This window comes from Hylobates moloch, unplaced genomic scaffold, assembly GCF_009828535.3.
Source record: "Hylobates moloch isolate HMO894 unplaced genomic scaffold, HMol_V3 SCAFFOLD_67, whole genome shotgun sequence".
In the NCBI taxonomy this organism is placed as follows: domain Eukaryota; kingdom Metazoa; phylum Chordata; class Mammalia; order Primates; family Hylobatidae; genus Hylobates; species Hylobates moloch.
The window spans coordinates 372,276-395,122 of NW_026652342.1; the positions used below are offsets into that span (position 1 = coordinate 372,276).

Sequence of the window (22,847 nt, forward strand, 5' to 3'; positions counted from 1 at the left end):
CACACACACACACACACACACACACACACACACACACACACACACACTGGAATACTATTCAGCCATAACAAAGAATGAAATCCTGCCATTTGCAACAACATGGACAAACTTAGAAGGACATTGTGTTCAGTGGAATAAACTGGAAACAGAAAAACAAATACATAATCACACTCATGGAATTTTAAAAGTTGAGCTCATAGAAGTAGAGAACAGATAGCGATTACAAGAAGCAGGGGAGGAGAGGGAGGAAAGGGGACAGAGAGAAGTTAAAAAGCAGGTATAATGTTACAGTTATTGATAGGGTTTGGCTGTGTCCCCACCCAAAATCTCATCTTGAATTGTAATCCCCATAATCCCTATGTGTCAAAGGAGAGACCAGGTGGAAGTAACTGAATCATGGGGTCAGTTCCCCCAAGCTGTTCTCATGATAGTGAGTAAGTTCTCATGAGATCCGATGGTTTTATAAGTGTGTGGTAGTTCCTCCTGTGTTCATTCTCCTTGCCGCCTTGTGAAGAAGGTGGCTTGCTTCCCCTTCACCTTCTACCATGACTGTAAGTTTCCTGAGGCCTCCCCAGCCATGCTGAACCGTGAGTCAATTAAAGCTCTTTCCTTTATAAATTACCCAGTCTCAGGCAGTTCTTTATCACAGTATGAAAACGAACTAATACAATAATATAGGAGAAAAAAATTATGGTTTTCTAATGCACAGTAGAGTGATTATAGTTTATAATAATGTATTATATATTTCAAAAAGTTTGAAGAGAGGAATTTGAATGTCCTCACCAAAAAGAACTGATAAATGTTTGAGGTGATAGAAATGCTAATTACTCGATTTTATCAGTATATAATGTATCTATGTATTGAAATATCACACTGTACTCTAAAAATATGTAAAATCATTACATGTCAATTAAAAATAAAATAAGTTTATACAATAAATTCTAGTCCATATTGTATTATCTAAAATTTCAGGAAAGAAATGCTCCAATGGCCCAAATACAAAATTAAAATGGCTTAATTTCCAAAAATTGTTTTAGTGCTATTTAACTAATTTTGTTTAAAATCTGTTGGCTGATAAGAAATCCAGAACATTAATTAAATTCAAGAGCTAGTCCAAAGAATATTTTCTAAATGAAAACTATTTTATAGACCACAGACTTCCAGAAGAAAATATACCAAAACATGAACAGTAGCTATTTCTAAACAGCCCGGAATTTTAGTTATTTTTTATACTTTTCTGTATATTCTGTGAAATCTATTACTTTTATAATTAAATATGTTACTTGGAAGCATAAACTTTTATGTTTTCCATTAGTATTTTATGTGGCTTACCTTTTTCTCCCAGCCATTATTTAGAGATTCCGTACTTTGTTCACATATCTTTTTTAGCTCTGCAATCTGGTTGTCTTTAGTCTCTCTGATAACTTGACAGTCACGTATCAGTGTCTGAACTGTCAAAAATTTTGAAAACATAGTTAAACCAATTCTAGGTACATAGAGTTTGATGATATAAAATTTAGTGCACCAGTTAGTAGGTAACTCAATTTTTCACCAAGTCTTCTCAATGCTTTCTTCTAAAATATCTTTTATTCCTTGCTGTTTTTCTCTATTTCTACCACCACAGACAGCCTTGGTTAAATTCATCATTACTGGCTCCCTAGACAATTTTAACAGTGTATTGGCCTCAAGCATCATTCCCCTCCAAGGAGTCCTCTGTTGCTTTGAGGAAACCTTTCACCATTATTCTAAGTGAAGTAACTCAGGAATGGAAAACCAAATACCATATGTTTTCGCTTATAAGTGGAAGCTGAGCTTTGGGTATGCAAAGGAATACAGAATGGTATATAATAGGCTTTGGAGATTCAGAAGCATTGGGTGGAAAAGGGGGTGTGGGCTAAAAACTACATATTGGATACAACGTACACTACTTGGGTGATGGGTATACTAAAGTCTCAGACTTCACCACTGTACAATGAATCCATGTAACCAAAACCACTTGTATCCTAAAAGCTACTGAAATTTTAAAAATTTAAATAAAAAAAGAGGCCTTTCACTGGTACGAATCTGGTAGTTACACCCAGGCTCACAAACATTCTACAGCTCTCCTCATCTAAAAGATAAATATAGGTCAAAGCTTCTGACATGGACAACAGTTCCTCTTCCATATGGCAGTGCCCACTTCCATATGGCAAGTGCGCCATATCTCTTCCCACTTGCATGTTTTCAACCAGTATTATAAACACACCGACCTATCTGCAGATTCGTGAGTTCATATTCTACCTTATATCACTACCTAAATATGATCGTCTATCTATCTAGAATGCCCTTCCCTCCCTTATTGAAAAACTCCTACTCATCCTTAGACTCTCAACTCAAAAATCACACCTTCTTTATGAACCAGTCATAAATAATCACTAAATCATGATTCACACAACCAGATTTCTCCCCTTGCAGGGACAGAAAGAAATTCCTCTTTATTCCCATGAAACCTCGAGTATTTCTCAATTAAATCACTTACTAGCATTATAGTGATTTACTTGCCTGTTTCCTCTTTAATGAGACTATGTTCACAGAGGAGAAAGAGATTTCAACTTTTTATCCACAGGGCATAACAGTGCCACACAGGCAAGTGCTCAAAAAGATGCGTACTGAATGAATAAATAAAGGAACCCCTCATTTCAATATATTGTTGCTGCTAGATACTTTTAAATCATTTTTGAAGTTTATGTTACTAAAATGAAATAGGTTTTAAATTATATAAAATATTTGCCTTATAAATCATTTATGTTTCTATCTTCTTTACTAAAATTATTTAAACAGTCACTGATTTAAGTGAAAATGTGTTTAATATATTCATGTCTTCTGGATAGTAAAATAAATTCAGCTCTATTTTAATTGAATATAATATTATCATAGCTTACTAAATATGTTTTTATTCATTTACTTCGAGACAGCAACATTTTTGTAAACATTTCCCTAAAAATTGTTTTCACTCTTATACCTCAACTATGCAACAAATAAGAGGAGGAGATGAATCCAAGTTAACCTAATGTGAGTCTTTACCATCTACAACGTATTTCACTTTACACTTCCAAAATTAAACTAAAATCTGATTGCAATTCCAAATGCTTTTAGAAACATTATTTTTAAAACCTCGTCATTTTTAAATCTTAGGCATGTTTGAATTGCCTATTTTGAATCAGGGTAAAGAAGAAAACCTGGAAATAAATTTAAAATATTCTTCTAGACACTGATAATATTTGGAGAAAAAACCTAAACGAATTTATAATTGCTTTTACCAACATTTAAGGATGGAAATGAATCTAAAAATACTTATTTAATTGGTTAATTTATCTATGTAATTGCTGCCCTAACTTGTCAAAGCCATTATCATTCACTCAGATACACTCGGGTTTGGTGATTTGGGGAAGAGCCATTAAGTTCCATACAGAAAATCCTAAATGAAAACCTTCCCTTCTCCTTTTCTCTTATTCATTGCCTAGATCTTCTCATTCACTAAATCATGATTCACTCTTCAAAATTTCTTCTTCGGTTCCATTCTAACTACTGCCAGTGCCATCATTCAGAAATCCTTCTCACCTTAACATGCAAAATTACAGCAGCACAGAAGCAGAACATCTCTGAGTTGGCAGGGACTCTATATATTATTTATTCTGATCTCACCATTTTATAATGAGAAACCAAGGCCCAGAGACGACTTGATATCATATGTCGGACACTGGTAACAGAGCTGGGATTAGAGCCTATGTTTTCTAGCAAGTAGAATGCTCTCTCCCTCACTCCATTCTGCCTCTGTCTAACAGACTTGGAATTGGCCTACTCTATTCAACACACCCTCCATTACCAGGCTACTCCTCCCAAAACATGAGGTCCTAAAACTCACATCTCAAAATCCTTCCCTGGCTCTTTACATTCAGCATCTACAGGACAAAGTTCAAGCTTCTAAATCTAAAATTCAAGGTCATACTTAATGTAGCCCCAAGTCAACTATCTTAATATTTTAAAATCTCTCTTTTTTTTTTTTTTTGAGACGGAGTCTCACTCTGTCGCCCAGGCTGGAGTGCAGTGGCGCGATCTTGGCTCACTGCAAGCTCCACTTCCCGGGTTCACGCCATTCTCCTGCCTCAGCCTCCTGAGTAGCTGGGACTACAGGTGCCCACCACCATGCCTGACTAATTTTTTGTATTTTTAGTAGAGACAAGGTTTCACTGTGTTAGCCAGGATGGTCTCGATCTCCTGACCTCGTGATCCGCCCACCTCGGCCTCCCAAAGTGCTGGGATTACAGGCGTGAACCACCACGCCCGGCCTAAAATCTATCTCTTAATGCATGGGGTATCCACTCTAGCTAAGTAGTTGAGAAGTACCCTTCCTAAAACTTACCTATTTCAGCATTCCCATCCTAGTACCTGCAGCTCTTCTCTCCAACTAACCAAGACTTTAAAACTTCACAAAATTTTACAAAAGTTCCTTTCCCGAAACAATATTTTCAATACTCTCTCTCATGACCACCTATTGATTGTAGATGTTTCAACCCATAATCATAGTCAATTAGGGTCAGAGTTAGCTCAAGCGGTTACCTCCTCATGCCGGACTTTCCATCTGTCCATAGTCAACTTAATACTTGATTACATGCTTTCTTTTCCTTCTTAATAAAAGTGCAAATAGGAAATACTTTTTAATTTTTTTCTGTCAATCACAATACCAGCATATACTATCAGACATAAAAGTAGATACTTAATGTAATGAATTTTACTAGATAAAGAAGAATAATTTCCTTTGACTTCCTCATGAAAGCCAGTAAGTCCTAATTCTATGACTGCCCTCAATACTCTATGGCAGCTGTATCCCAATGAGGCTAGAGTTAAGAAGAGGGAGTGAAAGCAACATACTCTTCCAACTCCGTATCTAAACCAACCACTACTACTACCCCATCACTGTCACTGCACAAACACACACACACACACAAACACAGTTTTTGCCCCTTCATATGGAAGCCTATATAAACTTATCCATTGATGAAAGCCCACATAAATATTCCTATCTCATACTATAAAAGGTCAGAAATCAAATTTTATTCTCCACATCACTAAAATAAAACGGAATGTTATTAAAAGATGTATGTAACAACACAACATCACCTTTCTTTTCAAGCTTTCTAATAGTCTCTTCAGTTTCATGTTGTTTACTCCTGTATAAAGTTTTCAGTTCTTCTATTTCATTATTCTTTCTTTCTAAAATCTGCAAATAAATTTACAACGTTTCAGTATATTGTATTACTTTACATATAGGACACTTTTTTTTGAACCCTGATATATTTAATTCTAAAACATAAACAGAAAAAGTGATTGTAGCAAATATGACTACACTGTGAAATTATATACACACACACACACATAAAGTAGTACCTCTTATCCATGGCTTTACTGTCTGCTGTTTCAGTTAGATGCGTGTGTTTTTGTGCATGTCCATGTTAATAATTCTAGCCTAGTCAGAAGTTCACATTTTACTCTTGCAGCAGCTAGGAGGTAGAATCTATATGATCTGCCACACTTGGAAGCTTCCAAGTTGCCTGAAATTGTGAGATTTTCCTCCTTTTGACTAGTGAATATTGCTGCAAATTGGCATTGTAGTGATTTAAGTGACTTTTTAAATTGATTCTCAAATGTCAGTGTTTTGTAAATTAGGTAGAAGTGTTTTGTCCTGAAAGGGAGTTAGGGATTCTTTTTCTCAGATAGCATAAAAATAGGTGAAACTGTATGTGTCTAATGTTTCTCTTCACATATTTTTCTTATACTTATGATATCTACTGTTGTTTATCTGCTAGCAAATTCTAGCAGATAATAAGTGAATGGTGAATCAGCAGGTATACATTAATAGAAACTTGTAAAGAACCAATCATATAACTTTTCAATGAGCGTAATATTTTTGTAAGTCTATCTCAGCTAATCTCATAAATGGTTTTCCCCCAAACTGTAAAAATTATATTATAGTGCATTAAGAAAATTATTAAATATACAAGAATAATTGATTATCTGAAAGAAATATGTTATTTGTTTGACATTTCCATATAATAATTTTTAAGGACAGTATAAATAATAATTTAGGTGATTCCCTAAAATGTAATTCAGAAATTAAGCTGTCATAAAGTGGCAGAGAGAAGCCCTCAGAAACTTGCCAGATTGGGAGAGTATAATTCATCACATTTCACTGGGATAGAACATTCTTCAACTGGGCATGTTCCTGGATCCACCCAGAAGCACCCTTCTATCCTCCTAGTGCACAGTAAAAGAATTCCCAGATACATGAGGAGATGACATGTAATCGGCCTCCTTTATATCTAGCTCTGCTACTGTGAATCAGAAAAATCAGCTCAAAATATGTCAAAAATTGCATTAAAATCTATTGTTAATTTATATTGTGTCAGAAGTTTTAAATGTAATCATTTAATAAAATTTGTAATTTTATACTTCAAAATACATCTATACTCACAAAAACTACAGAAATAACCAAAATGTAAAAAAGATAGCAAGTAAGAGAAAATGCTAATCAAGGAGAAAAAGGAATATCTACTTTTCTTATGGTTGGGGTATATTTCTCATACACCCAAAAGTCAGCTTAACAAGAACAACAAAAAAGAACGGGGCACAGTAGCACATGCCTATACTCAGCTACTCAGGAGGCTTACAAATCACTTGAGCCCAAGAATTCAAGGCTGAAGTGAGCCATGATCATGCCTGTGAATAGCCACTGTCTTCCTCCAGCTTGGGAAACACAGCAAGAGCCCATCTCCAGATAATAATAGCCATAAAGAAGCAAAAAAGAAAAAGAATGTATACTAATAGGTAAAACACTCTAAATTTTACACCTCGCCAATTCCTGATGCTTAGAAAATGCCAGACAAGCAATAAACTGATGAATATACTTTTCAAATCTAGCATAAAGTTAAGAATTTTATTTATATTTTACATGGCACTTCAAACTAGTTGCACTGTCTTCTGCAAATAAATTTCAGGATTTATTTTAAAGAGAAATTTCTGGAAAGAATTATTAAATATTTTACTTTGAATAAATCTTTGTAACAGACATACCAAGAAACCTATTTCAAATTCCATCACCATAATTTTTCCAAATAAACTTTCATATTCATTTATCTTATACATCAATAGACTCTATTTCAATTGTACATGTTATATTGAAATTATATTATTGACTCTCTAACATACGTATAGGGAGAACTATTATCTAAACAATTTAAACTAAAGTAAAACTCTAGTAAGAGCAAAAAAAATTTGCCTGTAATATCTGAATGGGTGAGAGGAAATTGGAAAAAGAGAGTTCAGTTTTTTTTCTCTAATATCCAATCAGTGGTTTCCTCCTTATTGCTTTGAAGGACGAGCCAAATACGTACTTTACTAAATATTTATATATGTATATTAAGCTTTTAAGAAAGCTTGGATACATAATCCTGATGCTGTAATTACTGCAACTACCTGCCTCTGTCTCTAGTACTCAGTTTTGGGAAGCAGAATCATAGGCTTAGTTTTGAAACAGTAAATGCAAAGTTTCCGTTTGGATCAACCTCCATGTATTTCAAAAAAACACATACATACATTATTATCACCAAATGTTTTAATCATTACTAAAATATAGTCACAACTCAAATCCCATGTAGGATAACCATAATTAATGATTTTTGCTGTGCCAGCTAAGAAAAAAAAGTAAGTTTTATTTGAAAATACAGGCTGAATGATTAGAAAGCATCAATCCCAATGAGCTACTTGAAAAACAAGCCTTTATTGTCAGTGCTAGCATTAAAATGCATACAAGTCCAAGAGTTCCTTTTTAAATTAAAAACGAAATTTAATTACCAGAAAACCAAAAGAATATTAGAATAAAACAAATTCTAGTATTTGCCATTGATGTCTTATTTCAACTTTCATGAAAGGTAATGACAGAATGCAGATAAAAGACTATAAGAAGGTCAGCCTAAATGTAACAGTTAAAGAAGAACTAAAAGGTAATGTAAATACAAGGTTTTAAATAAACACATGTTTAGCTAATAAAGTTAAAAAATCAACTTTTGCTGGGATATTAGTTTAGCATATTCCACTTATAACAGAATGTCATAAAGTAAATAAATAAGTGGATGGATGGATGGATGGATGGATGGATGGATGGATGGATGGATAACTGGATGGATCATCATAAGACCTAGAATATTTTTAGTATTCAATATAATTAAAACAAGAGATATATATCCTACCTTCTGAACATCAGCATCATGTTTCTGTTGCAGTTTAAGCTTTTCTTCATGAAATTTAGCTTCCATGATTTTTGTTTTCATGTCCAACTTCAAGAAAAATATTTCAAAGGTATTATTAATTTACTTTCCCTTTGGCAAAAAATACACAATTAAACTAAAATAATTCCCTATAAAAAAGACAGTTATCATTTTCCACCTTTACCTTGTAGTCACAGATTCTAGCAATCACATTACATATACCAATATGTTTATTTCAGTCCTCTAATTAATTTCAAACTAATTAAAAGTCTTTCAAATAAATTTCACCGGGTAGGCAAAACTGACAATACTAAGTACAGATTCACTACTCTCCCCATTCTCTCCCGCACAAAAGAAAAAGGCATTTTAAAGTGATATTTTGCTTTTACATTTAAATCCACACAGTATTTTACTCTTCATTATTTTTCATTTCAGTAAGTCTCTTCCAACCTTTTATTTTTTTTCTTTGATCTACTTGCTCATTTTAAAATACTCTAATTAACCTACATATGTAAATACGACTTGAGAATGAATATCCATAAAAATGGCAAATTACTGATAAGTGCGTATCTTTCGACAGTTTTCCAGTTCTCTCTCCCAGAATCATAGACCCCTGCTCCCTCAAGGGAGTGACTTTATCTCCTTCCAAGCATTCCTTAACTTCTATCCTCTCCAAACCAACACCACATGCAACGGTGCTCTGAGCAAAGCCAAAAATGTAACCAATCTTGTTAATATAAGAAGTGTATCCCAGAATTAAAAGAGCAGTAGTGACAGGTTTCAAGAAGAGCAACATAAAATTGATTATCTCAAATGTGAAAGTATTTGTCCACATGATTCCTCACAATTTAAGAGAGTAAGTATTATACATTGGAGTATGGCAGAACTCTTTTCCAACTCTAATTCCACCATATATGCATTGTTGTGACTTTAAGCAAGTGACCCTTTGACACTCTAGTTCCTCTCCTGCTAATTAAGGAAAAGTATTCTTACCTCAGTGGATTGTGAAAATTATATTCAATAAAATAATTTAACTGACCATACCCAGGACAATGTGTGGCACAAAGTAAGTATGCAAAAATATCAATCAACCACATTTAGGAAAAAAATTTTAATATTATTAATGTACCTTCAAAATATTTTCTTGAAAATTTTTGAAATACACTTTATATTTTCAATTACTGTTTCAAATACAAAATAATACAAATTTAGCAAGATAAACATATCATATTAACATATCAAACTGAGATTTTATATTTCACAAACAAAAGTTAACACAATACAAATTCATGACTTAAATGTTATCAATGGTGGAGAAAGAGACAGTTAACCATTTACTATGCAAAAAAAAAAAAAAATTCAATTCCCTTGCCTCTAAATCACACAATATTTCTTCATCGTTTTTGCAGAAAGGAGGCTAGACAATCTAATTCCATGTAAAGATCCTTCATAGAAGCATTTTTGGGGTCTATTAAAAGGGAACTAAAGCCAAAAAACAGTATGACAAAGCTGGCCAGGTCTAAGAGACATGATTCATTGCCAGATCTTTCCATAACACCTTCTAGAGAACTTATCATACCCTCAGCTTCTGACGGTAAGCCCTAAATACCATCGAGTGTGCTACCATAACCCCAACACAACACCTCTCACCGGCCCCACCTTATTATGTATTCACCAAGTTAGGAATAAATACCTGAGATATGCTTAAGCAATCCATTAGCTAGCAAACAATCATTCAGATTCTCTCTCAAGAATCTGAACACACCAAGTTAGCTATTTTGGGGAGCAAATCCAAGTTCTAAAGTGCAGCAACCAAGAGAAAGCAGGAGAATCCAGTATATAGAAAAAAGTAGAGCAAATACACAAATAAAGATTAGAAATCACATAGCATCTGAAATACAAGGGAAGCAAACTCAGGCTCCAACGATCTCAATGACACTAGGGTTAGCTGAACTCAAAAGGATTTTTGTGTGTCTTTTTATTTTACATAGCTTGATGGATCCCTGTTCTTACAACCAAAGATATTTATCTAAATTCTATTCTTCTGGTTATAACTTTTTGCCTTGGCATAATATTAAACTTACAGAAAAGTTGCAATAATAGCACAAGGAACTCCCATATACCCTTTACCCAGATTTACCAATTTTTTATATTTTGCCCTATATGCTTTGTCATTTTATGTCTATATCTACCTCTACATATATATAAATACACACATATTACTTCCTCAAATATTTGTAAATTAGAAGCATCATGTCTCTTTATCCCTAAAAACTTCAATATATATTTCCTTAAAACAAGAACACTGTCTTTGATAACCAAAGTGGTGTTATAAAATTGAGGAAATGTAATATTAACACAATGATATTATCTACTGCACAGTTTATACTCAAGTTTACAAATTATCACAGTAATGTCATTTATAGCTATTATTTTTCATAATCCAGGATCCAACCCAGAATCACGCATTGCTTTTAGTTGTCACATCAACTATTTATTTCTCCTTTAATCTGGAACAGCCCTTCTTTGTGTTTAGTGACCTTGACATTTTTTAAGAGTACAGACCGTTATTAAATGTGTCTCCATTAGGATTTGTCTGATGTTTCCTCATGACTAGGTTTATGAGATTTTGGCAAGAATGACACTAAAGTGATACTGTGTCCTTTTTCATTGCATCATATTAGAAGGAGGCTAGTTTGTCCCAATATCTCCAATGTACAGCTCAGCAACTTGGTTAATACAGTGAGCACCAAGTTTCTCTAAGGGTAATATTACAAAGAAAGTCTCTCCACTGCCATCCTTTTAAAAAGTTAAGAGTATCTCATCTCTGGAAACTCTTACCTTGATGCTACAGAATAGCTCTATATTTCCACCCTGTACTCTAGAGTAGGAATCCTGGATGTATTATGTACAACTAGGGCATGATTCCTGATGAAACACCAGGATTAGAATAGAGAAACAATCTTGCTACTATGGTATATAAAGACAGTATAAGGATACAGATTTAGATATAGATGTAGATGTAAATATAGATATGTACCTATGTGTTCATCTATATAGACTGAAATTGAAAAACATTTCTAATTAGTTTGACCTCCAAGGAAGCCTAACTTCAAAAAACATTTTTCTTTTTCTGACATCAGAATATACATTATCAATTTCAAATTTAAGATGGAAAAATTAGGCTTGCAGATCTACTTCAGGCTATAATGAAGTAGAGTACCACACTAACCTTCCACTGTTAACCATACAATGGGATAAAATATATGAGATAACCATTCTCAAGTACTGGACAACAGGCAAGCAGTACTGTGATCCTCATGAATTGAAGACCACGATACTCCCAACTTTCCGCCTGGGTACAACAACTGGAGTCCATGTAGAGCACCACAGGCCTACTGAGCTGAGAAGGCAGAGGTCAGAGTTCTGGGCAGTTAAAGAATCTTAAATGCGGGGCACTAAAGAGGTATAAGCTTCCCAAAAGATTTCCCTGTCACTCCTCAACCACAGGCTGATGGCTGGGATGTGGGCACCCTGGGTGGATAACAAAATATTACTGCTACAAAGTAGAAAATGTAACAGCTGCTACAGGTTAAAGTGCTGGGAGGCACCAAAGACCTGCCCAGCCAGGTGGAGACAGCTTCCTAACAACTTGCAAATACCTGGGAATTCAGCTGAAACAACATAAAGGCCACACCTTAGGACTACTCTAAACCTACCTACAAGGACTGAAAGCAAGCCTCAGAAAGATAGATTGTAACACAGGTCCCATGGTGTTGGATAATATCTTTGGCTTTCTATGTATTTGCCTTAACAGAATGTAAAAACCAAGTCTACACAACTTAAAGGTGATTAACTAGTAATTGAACAGCCTATAAGAACAACAACAAAAAAAAATTCTATGGAGAAAAATAACAGAATCCAGAGTCCCTATAAGGTATCAACCACAAGGTCCTTTATCTAGAAAGTAATAAAGATGCACCAAAAAAATAAAAAAGAAAAGAAAATTTTATCCTTAGGCAAAATCAATATAAATAAATAAAAGAAGTTAATAAGGCCCAAGATGACTCTACTTCAGCACACCACAGTTTAAAGAAGTTCATAAAAATACCTTCAAAGAACTAAAGGAAAACATATTCAAAAATTAAAGAAAAATATTATTTTAATGAAAGAACAGATAGGGGATCTCAGCAGATAAATGGAAATTATAAAAAGGAAACAAATGAAAATTCCAGAATTGAAAAGTGCAATAATTCAAAGGAACAAAAATTCACTAGATGAGCTTAACGGATTAGAGAGAGCAGATAAAGGAGTGTGTAAATTTGATAACAGAACAACAGAAATTATCTGAGAGAAAAAACGATTGAAGAATTGATTTTTAAAATAATAGAATCACCCTAATTTAAACAGAAAAATAAAACCTCTGCCTCCCAGGTTCAAGCAATTTTCCTGCCTCAGCCTCCCGAGTAGCTGGGACTACAGGCGCTCATTGCCACGCCCGGCTAATTTTTTTGTATTTTTAGTAGTGACGGAGTTTCACCATGTTGCCCAGGCTGGTTTCGAACTCCTGAGCTCAGGCAATCTGCCCACCTTGGCCTCCCAAAGTGCTAGGATTACAGGCATGAGCCACCGCACCTGACCTCATTAGTCAGTTTTTAATGGTATAAAATAAAAATTTGGGAGTTTGAAATACTTATATTGAAGGGTCCAGTAAGTCTGGAGATAATTAATTGATACCAATTTTTTACAGATTATAGAGTTCATCTGTGTCATTGTATTAGTCCGTTCTCATGCTGCTAATAAAGACATATCCAAGACTGGGTAATTTATAACGAAAAAGTAGTTTAATGGACTCACAGTTCTGTATGGCTGGGAGGCCTCACAATCATGGTGGAAGGCAAAAAGGGAGCAAAAGCACATCTTACATGACGACAGGCAAGAGAGCAAGTGCAGGGAAACTGCCCTTTATAAAAGCATCAGATCTCATGAGACTTATTCACTATCATGAGAACATCATGAGGAAAATCCTTCCCCATGATTCAATTACCTCTCACTGGGTCCCTCCCACAACACATGGGAATGATGGTAGCTACAATTCAAGATGATATTTGGGTGAGGACACAGCCAAACCATATCAGTCATGAAGGATTTATTAAAGTATTTAATTTTGTTGAAGTTTTAGCGAGTCTTAAAATATTTAACTAGCCTTTAGAAATGGAGCTGTTTAATAAAATACAACTTCCATTTTAAATTCGTAATTGTTCAGAAGATACCTTTGATGTTAACATGAGTAACATATGTAAAATTACTAATTGAATTAAGGCAATTATTTAATCTAATTTACTAATATTATTTAATATTACTATTAATATCTACTTTTATTGGAGTTAAAGAATTATAGTGGTTTGTTTTGGTGGCTACAGATACACATATAAAAATTTTTTTTTTTTTTTGAGACAGAGTCTCGCTCTGTCACCCAGGCTGGAGTACAATGGTGCGGTCTCAGCTTACTGCAACCTCTGTCTCCTGGATTCAAGTGATTCTGGTTCCTCAGCCTCCGAAGTAGCTGGGATTACAGGCACATGCCATCATGTCTGGCTAATTTTTGTATTTTTAGTAGAGACAGGGTTTTGCCATGTTGACCAGGCTGGTCTCGAACTCCTGACCTAAGGTGATCCACTGCCTCTGCCTCCCAAAGTGCTAGGATTACAGGCATGAGCCACCGCACCTGACCCACATATTAAATATTTTAAGATGTTCTTAAAAATTTTCAATTTATTTTGGGCATATTTCTCATATGTTATGGGAAAACATATGTTCAGTGACAGTGATCCTTTATTTTAACTTTAGCCCATCACTCACAAACATACTTGGACTTGCTTGCCTTTGTAATTGCTAACACATTTTCTCTGATATCCACATCACAGAATTGTGTGACAGTGAGCATCATCAAGCAATGGGTCTGTCTTTCTTTCTTTCTTTAGTAATCTGAAAAAAGGCTTCTTGACATTATGACATTTGGAAAAATGCTCTCACTGAAAATGAAAGAAGAGACAACACAACAAGAAGAGGTCAATTTTCAGAGAACAGATGGTAGAAATTGCTCCTTTGGTAAAAGGTGAAAGATTTATACAATCTGAAGAGAAACCGGAGTAAAAAATTACTCTTTTTGTGAAATAGAAAATTTCCCTCACGCTTATAATCCCAGCACTTTGGGAGGCCGAGGCGGGCGGATCACGAGGTCAGGAGATCGAGACCACGGTGAAACCCCGTCTCTACTAAAAATACAAAAAAAATTAGCCGGGCGTGGTGGCAGGCGCCTGTAGTCCCAGCTACTCAGAGAGGCTGAGGCAGGAGAATGGCGTGAACCCGGGAGGCGAAGCTTGCAGTGAGCCGAGATCGCGCCACTGCACTCCAGCCTGGGTGACAGAGTGAGACTCCATCTCAAAAAAAAAAAAAAAAAGAAAAAAAAATTTCCTTTGACCTTTCTTTTCACCCATATTGAATGTTTCCATCTATTGCCTAAAAAGAGATGTTGCTTCTTTATTACATGTAATGCCAAGTAGGCCTTTATTTTTTTTTTTGCTTTTTTTTTTTTCCCCGAGATGGAGTCTTGCTCTGTCACCAAGGCTGGAATGCAGTGGCGCAATCTCGGCTCACCACAACCTCCATCTGCTGGGTTCAAGTGATTCTCTTGCCTCAGCCTCCCATGTAGCTGGGACTACAGATGCGGGCCACCATGCCCGGCTAATTTTTGTATTTTTAGTAGAGACAGGGTTTCACCATGTTGGCCAGGCTGGTCTTGAACTCCTGACCTTGTGATCCGCCTGCTTCGGCCTCCCAGAGTGCTGTGATTACAGGCGTGAGCCACTGCGCTTGGAATTAGGCCTTTTTTTTTTTTTTTGTCTGTGAGTCTGCTAGTCAAATATATAATTTAAATAACTCCAGGATAAAGAAAGCCACAGTTATTGACATAATGAGAGAACAAGTATAGATTTCTTATGAAACATAGCATTCAGATATGCATAATGTCATATAATTTGATAAATAATTGTACAAAGGAATGCCATTGTAAATGCCACCCAGGCAAGAATTAGATAATTGCCAATATCCTAAGAGGCCTGCTGTCTGACCACTTGTAATCATATTCTCTTCCATCTTTCCTAGAAGTAACCACGTCTGATTTTTCTGACGATAATTTTCATCTATTTGTTTTAATATTGATTTTAGCATTAATACCTGCATCTTTGAAAATTGAAATATTTTTATTTTACCAGATTTTGAACTTTATATGAAGAAAACTAAACTTTTTATTTATTTTTTTTCTTTAATTTTTTTTCTTTTATTATACTTTAAGTTCTGGGATACATGTGCAGAACGTGCAGGTTTGTTACATAGGTATACACTTGCCATGGTGATTTGCTGCACCCATAGACCTGTCATCTACATGAGGTATTTCTCCTAATGCTATCCCTCCCCTAGCCCCCTACCCCCTCACAGTCGCCAGTGTGTGATGTTCCTCTCCCTGTGTCCATGTGTTCTCATTGTTCAACTCCCACTTATGAGTAAGAACAGGCAGTGTTTGGTTTTCTGTTCTTGTGTTACTTTGCTGAGAATGATGGTTTCTAGCTTCATCCATGTCCCTGCAAAGGACACGAACTTATCATTTTTTATGGCTGCATAGTATTCCATGGTGTATGTGTGCCACATTTCTTTATTCAGTCTATCATTGATGGGCATTTGGGTTGGTTCTAAGTCTTTGCCATTGTGAACAGTGCTGCAATAAACATATGTGTTCACGTGTCTCTATAGTAGAATGAAATCCTTTGGGTATATACCCAGTAATGGGAATGCTGGGTCAAATGGTATTTCTGGTTCTAGATCCTTGAGGAATCTCCACACTGTCTTCCATAATGGTTGAACTAATTTACATTCCCACCAACAGTGTAAAAGCATTCCTGTTTCTCCACATCCTCCCAGCATCTGTTGTTTCCTGACTTTTTAATGATTGCCCTTCTAACTGGTGTGAGGTGTTATCTCTTTGTGGTTTTGATTTGCATTTCTCTAATGACCAGTGATGATGAGCTTTTCTTTGTATGTTTGTTGGCCGTATAAACGTCTTCTTTTGAGAAGTGTCTGTTTATATCCTTCGCCCACTTTTTGATGGGGTTGGTTTTTTTTCTTGTAAATTTGTAAAATTGTTCCTTGTAGATTCTGGATATTAGCCCTTTGTCAGATGGATAGATTGCAAAGATTTTCTGCCATTCTGTAGGTTGCCTGTTCACTCAGACGACTGTTTCTTTTGCTGGGCAGAAGCTCTTTAGTTTAATTAGATCCCATTTGTCAATTTTGGCTTTTGTTTCCATTGCTTTTGGTGTTTTAGTCATGAAGTCTTTGCCCATGTCTATGTCCTGAATGGTATCGCCTGGGTTTTCTTCTAGGGTTTTTATGGTTTTAGGTCTTATGTTTAAGTCTTTAATCCATCTTGAGTTAATTTTTGTATGAGGTATAAGGAAGGGGTCCAGTTTCATTTTTCTACATATGGCTAGCCAGTTTTCCCAACACCATTTATTAAATAGGGAATCCCTTCCCCATTGTTTGTTTTTTTCGGGTTTGTCAAAGATCAGATGGTTGTAGATGTGTGGCGTTATTTCTGAGGCCTCTGTTCTGTTCCATTGGTCTATATACCTGTTTTGGTACCAGGAACATGCTGTTCTGGTTATGTAGCCTTGTAGTATAGTTTGAAGTCAGGTAGCACGATGCCACCAGCTTTGTTCTTTTTGCTTAGGATTGTCTTGGCTATACGGGCTCTTTTTTGGTTCCATATGAAATTTAAAGTAGTTTTTTCTAATTCTGTGAAAAAAGTCAATGGTGGCTTGATGGGGATAGCATTGAATCTATAAATTACTTTGGGCAGTATGGCCATTTTCATGATATTCATTCTTCCTATCCATGAGCATGGAATGTTTTTCATTTGTTTGTGTCCAAAGAGAACTAAACTTTTGATATTCTTTTATGTCTTGCTTCTTTTGCTCAATAGTATGTCAGAGGCATTCATCCATGTTGTGCCATATAATTGTAATAGGTTTGTTTGCACTGTTTTCTATTTAATGAATGTCATATTTCTTGCCTTTTTTTGATACTTTATTCTAATTTTTTGCCTTTAAAAATAATAATTCTATGAATAACCTTATATGTGTATCCTGATATACATATGCAAGAGTAGAAACGGGGTTTTACCATGTTGATCAGGCTGGTCTCTAACTACTGACCTCAGGTGATCCACCCACTTCAGCCTCCCAAAGTGTTGGGATTATAGGCATGAGCCACTGTGCCCTGCACAGCATTCCTTTTTCTTAGCAAGTTTGCCAGTATGTTAAGTATTATTATTATTTTTGTCCTTTTAGTAATAGCCATTCTTACTGGTGTGAAATTGCATCTCATTGTGATTTTGATTTGCATTTCTCTGATGATTAGTGATGTTTCATATGTTTGTTGGCCCCTCATATGTCTCAACAGAAATCCTACAAGCTAGAAGGGATTGGGGCCCTATCTTCAGTCTTCTCAAACAAAACAATTATCAGCCAAGAATTTTGTATCCAGTGTAACTAAGCATCATATATGAAAGACAGGTACAGTCTTTTTCAGACAAACAAATGCTGAGAGAATTTGCCACTACCAAGCCACCACTACAAGAACTGCTAAAAGGAGCTCTAAATCTTGAAACAAATCCTAGAAACATATCAAAACAGAATCTCTTTAACGCATAAATCACACAGGACCTGTAAAACAAAAATACAAGTTAAAAAACAAAAACAAAAAACAAAAAAAACCCCAAAGTATGCAGGCAACAAAGAGCATGATGAATGCAACAGTACCTCACATTTCAATACTAACATTGCATGTAAATGGCCTAAATGCTCCACTTAAAAGATGTAGAACTGCCCGAGCGCAGTGGCTCACACGTGTAATCCCAGCACTTTGGGAGGCTGAGGCAGGTGGATCATGAGGTCAGGAGTTAAAGACCATCATGGACAATCTGATGAAACCCCGTCTTTACTAAAAAACACAAAAATTAGCCGGGCATGGTGGCACATGTCTATAGTCCCAGCTACTCGGGAGGCTGAGGCAGAAGAATCGCTTGAACCGGGGATGCAGAGTTGCAGTGAGCTGAGATCGTGTCACTGCACTTCAGCATGGGAACAGAGTGAGACTCCGTCTCAAAAAAAAAAAAAAAGAAAGAAAAGAAAAAAAAAGATACAAAACCACAGAATAGGGCAGAATAGAGGACCCAGAAATAAACCCAAATACTTACAGCCCACTGATCTTCAACAAAGCAAACAAAAAAATAAAGTGGGGAAAGGGCACCCTTTTCAACAAATGGTGCTGTGATAATTGGCTAGCCACATGTAGGAGAATGAAACTGGAACCTCATCTCTCACCTTACATGAAAACGAAGATGGATTAAGGACTTAACGTAAGACCTGAAACTATAAAAATTCTAGAAGATAACATTGGAAAACCACTTCTAGACATTGGCTTAGGCAAGGATTTCATGACCAAGAACCCCAAAAACAAAGATAAATAGTTGGGACTCAGTCAAACTAAAGAGCTTTTGCACGGTAAAAGGAACAGTCAGCAGGGTAAACAGACAACCCTCAGAGTGGGAGAAAATCTTCATAACCTATACATCTGACAATGGACTAATGACCAGAATCTACAACTTGATGACAGTGTGCCTAGGTGATGATCTTTTTGTGATGAATTTCCCAAGTGTTCTTTGTGCTTCTTGTATTTGGATGTCCAGGTCTCTAGAAAGGCCAGGGAAGTTTTCCTCAATTGTTCCTCCAAATATGTTTTCCACACTTTTAGATTTCTCTTCTTAAGAATACCGATTATTCTTAGGTTTGGTTGTTTAACATAATCCCGGGCTTCTTGGAGCCTTTGTTCATATTTTCTTATTCTTTTTTCTTTGTCTTTGTTGGATTGGGTTGATTAGAAGACCTTGTCTTCAAGTTCTGAATTTCTTTCTTCTTTTTGTTCAATTCTATTCTGTTGCTGAGACTTTGCAGAGCATTTTGCATTTTTCTAAGTGTGTCCAATGTTTCCTGAAGTTTTTATTGTTTTTTCTTTATGCTATCTATTTCCTTAAATATTTCTCCTTTCACTTCTTGTATCATTTTTTGGATTTCCTTGCATTGGGCTTCGCCTTTCTATGATGCTTCCCTGATTGGCTTAATAAGTAACCTCCTGAATTCTTTTTCAGGTAAATCAGGGGTTTCTTCTTGGTTTGGATCCATTGCTGGTGAGCTAGTGTGATTTTTTGAGAGGTGTTAAAGAGCCTTGTTTTGTCATACTATCAGAGTTGATTTTCTGATTCCTTCTCATTTGGGTAGGCTCTGAGAAAAGTCTAGGACTGAAGGCTGTTGTTCAGATTCTTTTGTCCCATGGGGTATTCCCTTGATGTAGTATTCTCCCCCTTTTCCTACGGATGTGGCTTCCTGTGAGCCGAGCTGCAGTGATGGTTATCTCTCTTCTGGGTCTAGCCACCCAGCGAGTCTACTTGGCTCCAGGCTGGTACTGGGGGTTGTCTGCACAGAGTCCTGTGATGTGAACTATGAGTTGCTCAGCCATGGATACCAGCACCTGTTCTGGTAGAGGTGGCATGAGGGTGAAATGGACTCTGTGAGGGTTCTTAGCTTTAGTGGTTTACAGTTCTATTTTTGTGCTGGTTGGCCTCCTGCCAGAGGGTGGCACTTTCCAGAGAGCATCGGCTGTGGTACTATGGAGAGGAACCAGTGGTGGATGTGGCCCTAGAACTCCCAAGAGTATGTGCCCTTTGTCTTCAGCTACCAGGGTGGATAGGGAAGGCCCAGCAGGTGGGGGCAGGGCTAGGTATGTCCGAGCTCAGACTCTCCTTGGGCAGCTCTTACTGTAGCTGCTGTGGGGGATAGGGGTGAGGTTCCCAGGTCAATGGAGTTGTGTACCTAGGAGGATTATGGCTGCCTCTGCTGAGTCATGCAGGTTGTCAGGGAAGTGAGGGAAGGCTGGCAGTCACAGCTCTTACCCAGCTCCCACACAGTCTTCAGGGCTGGTCTCACCCCCACCATGTCCCCCTAGCAGCCCGAGTCTATTTCCAGGCGGTGAGCAAGCAGGGCTTGAGAACTTGTCCCAGGCTACCTAGTTCCCAGCTGCAAAAGAAGAGGGCTTTGGTTCTTACCCCGCCTGTGGAGTCTGCACACTGGGTTCGCACCCTTCTCCGAGTTCTGGCCCAGAGCCTTCTCGCCCAGTTCAAATTGTTACAAAGTTCAGCTGGAGACTTCCTTCTCTCTGTGGTATTTCCCCCTATGCCTCTAGCTGCCCTCGTGAAAGGTCCCTGTGGTACCAGGCATGAATGACCTGCTTGGGGACCCAGTGGGCTCCCAGGGCCTTTCCTACTGCTTCCTCTACCCCTGTATTTTGCTCAGCCCTCCAAATTGACCCAGCTGCGGGTAAGGTCGGAAGCGTCTCCTGGAAACGAGACCTTGAGTTTTCCCAGAGGGAAATGTGTTTGGGAGTGGAGGGTCTCCCTTTCCCACTTCTGCAGTTTGGGAACTCACAGTATTTGGGTGTCTCCCGGGTCATGCAGGAGCAGTCATCTTCCTTCAGAGGATCTGGGGCTCCCCTCGGGATTCCTGGTTCATTCTTGCAGTCATTCTGGAGCTAAAATTCACGATGCAAGCCTCTGCACGCTGCTCTGTCTGTCCGAGTTGGAGCTGCAATCTAGTCCTCATGCCTCCCATCCACCATAATATTCCCATTCAAGATCCCATTGCTAATTTTTTAACAGTCTCTTTTAATTAGAGTGTTTAGTCCATTTAATGTAGTTACTGATCAATATGGTTAGGTTTAATCTACCTTGTTGGTGTCCGTTTCCACTGGTACCCCCTTTTTTATTTTTCACTACTCTGTTGCCTTTCTTGCCTTAGTTTTAGTTATTTTTTTGTTATTCTATTTTAATTTTTCTATTGACTTCTTGGCTATACTTTCCCTTTGTATGTTTTCTTTATTGGTTGCTTCTGGGCTAAAATTATGCATCCTTACCATATCAAAGTCAGTTTTTAGTGTCAGTATTGTGCTGCTTACACTGGACTTTTCCCATTTTCTAATTTCCACCTCATAAATCTAATAACTTTAAAACAGTATAATATAATTTAACCCTACAATCACTTGTGCTATTGTCATGTTCTAAATACCTTATGAAACCTAACTTTCAAGGTTGTTGTATTATCTTTAAATAGTTGTGTTTTGGGGAATTGTGAGAAGATAAAAATGGCTTTTATGTATCTCTGCTTACATACTATTTCTAGTACTTTCCTTCATTTCAGAGTATCTAAGTTTTCATCTTTAAGAATATCTTTTACTATTTGTTTTAGTGCAGTTCTACTGGTGATAAGTTAAGTCATCTGAATTTTTCTTTTAGCACTTCTAAGATGTTATTCCTTTGTCCTCTGGTTTCCATTGTTTCTGTTGGGGAGCCTGTTGTTTCTCTGAATGTAATGCCTGTTTTCCTGTGGCTGCTTTTAAGATTTTTCTTTTTTTTTTTCTTTTTCTTTTTTTTTTTAGACAGAGCCTCACCCTGTCACCAGGCTTGAATGCAGTGGCATGATCTTGGCTCATTGCAACCTCCGCCTCCTGGATTCAAGCAATTCTCCTGCCTCAGCCTCCTGAGTAGCTGGGACTACAGGCACGTGCCACCACGCCCAGCTAATTTTTTATTTTTAGTAGAGACGGGGTTTCACCATGTTGGCCAGGATGGCCTCGAACTCCTGACCTTGTGATCTGCCCACCTTGGCCTCCCAAAGTGCTGGGATTACAGGCGTGAGCCACCGTGCCCAGCCAAGATTTTTCTTTTTGTTTTTGTTTTTCAGCAGTTTGTGATGTTTCTAGGTGTTGTTTTCTTGCATTTATCCTGCATAGAGTTCATTCAGCATCTTGTTCTCTCAGTCAGTATTTTTATGTTTTATCAAACTTGGGAAATTTTTGGCCATTATTTCTTTAAATAATCTTTCCCTATTCTTATTTGCTTCTATAGGAACCCCAATTACATGTATATTAGACTCTTGGATTTTGTTTCACAGTTTCCAAAAGTGTTATTTATTTTTAAAATAAATAACACACATGTCATGTTTCTGTGTGTGTGTGTATATATATATATATATATATATATATATATATATATATATATAGTAGGCACAGTGGCAAATGCCTGTAATGCCAGCTACTGGGGAGGCTCAAGCATGAGAACTGCTTGAACCCATGAGACGTAGGCTGCAGTGAGCTGAGATTGCACCACTGTACTCCAGCCTAAGCGACAGAGCATGACTGTCTCCTAAATAAATAAACTGTATCCAAATTGGAAAGGAACGAGTGAAATGGTCTCTATTTACAGACGACATGATCTTGTATGTAAAAAAAAATTTTTTTAAAGACTCCACCAAAATGCTGGAACTAATAAATGAATTCACTAAAGTTGCAGAATACAAAATCAACATACAAAAATCA

General features: G+C 36.8%; 1 protein-coding gene across 3 annotated transcripts in view; it reads right to left on the reverse strand.

Moving 5' to 3' along the window:
• Nucleotides 1-22,847, reverse strand: part of LOC116463810 (centrosomal protein of 112 kDa) — a 390,683-nt gene that overhangs the window by 354,697 nt on the left and 13,139 nt on the right. For all 3 annotated transcript variants that reach the window (XM_058434855.1, XM_032147075.3, XM_058434856.1), the window contains exons 3-5: nt 8,286-8,372; nt 5,161-5,260; nt 1,333-1,451 (exon numbers count right to left, since the gene is read on the reverse strand). In XM_058434855.1, coding sequence (XP_058290838.1) covers nt 1,333-1,451; nt 5,161-5,260; nt 8,286-8,372 — 306 coding nt within the window. The remainder of the gene's footprint in view (nt 1-1,332; nt 1,452-5,160; nt 5,261-8,285; nt 8,373-22,847) is intronic.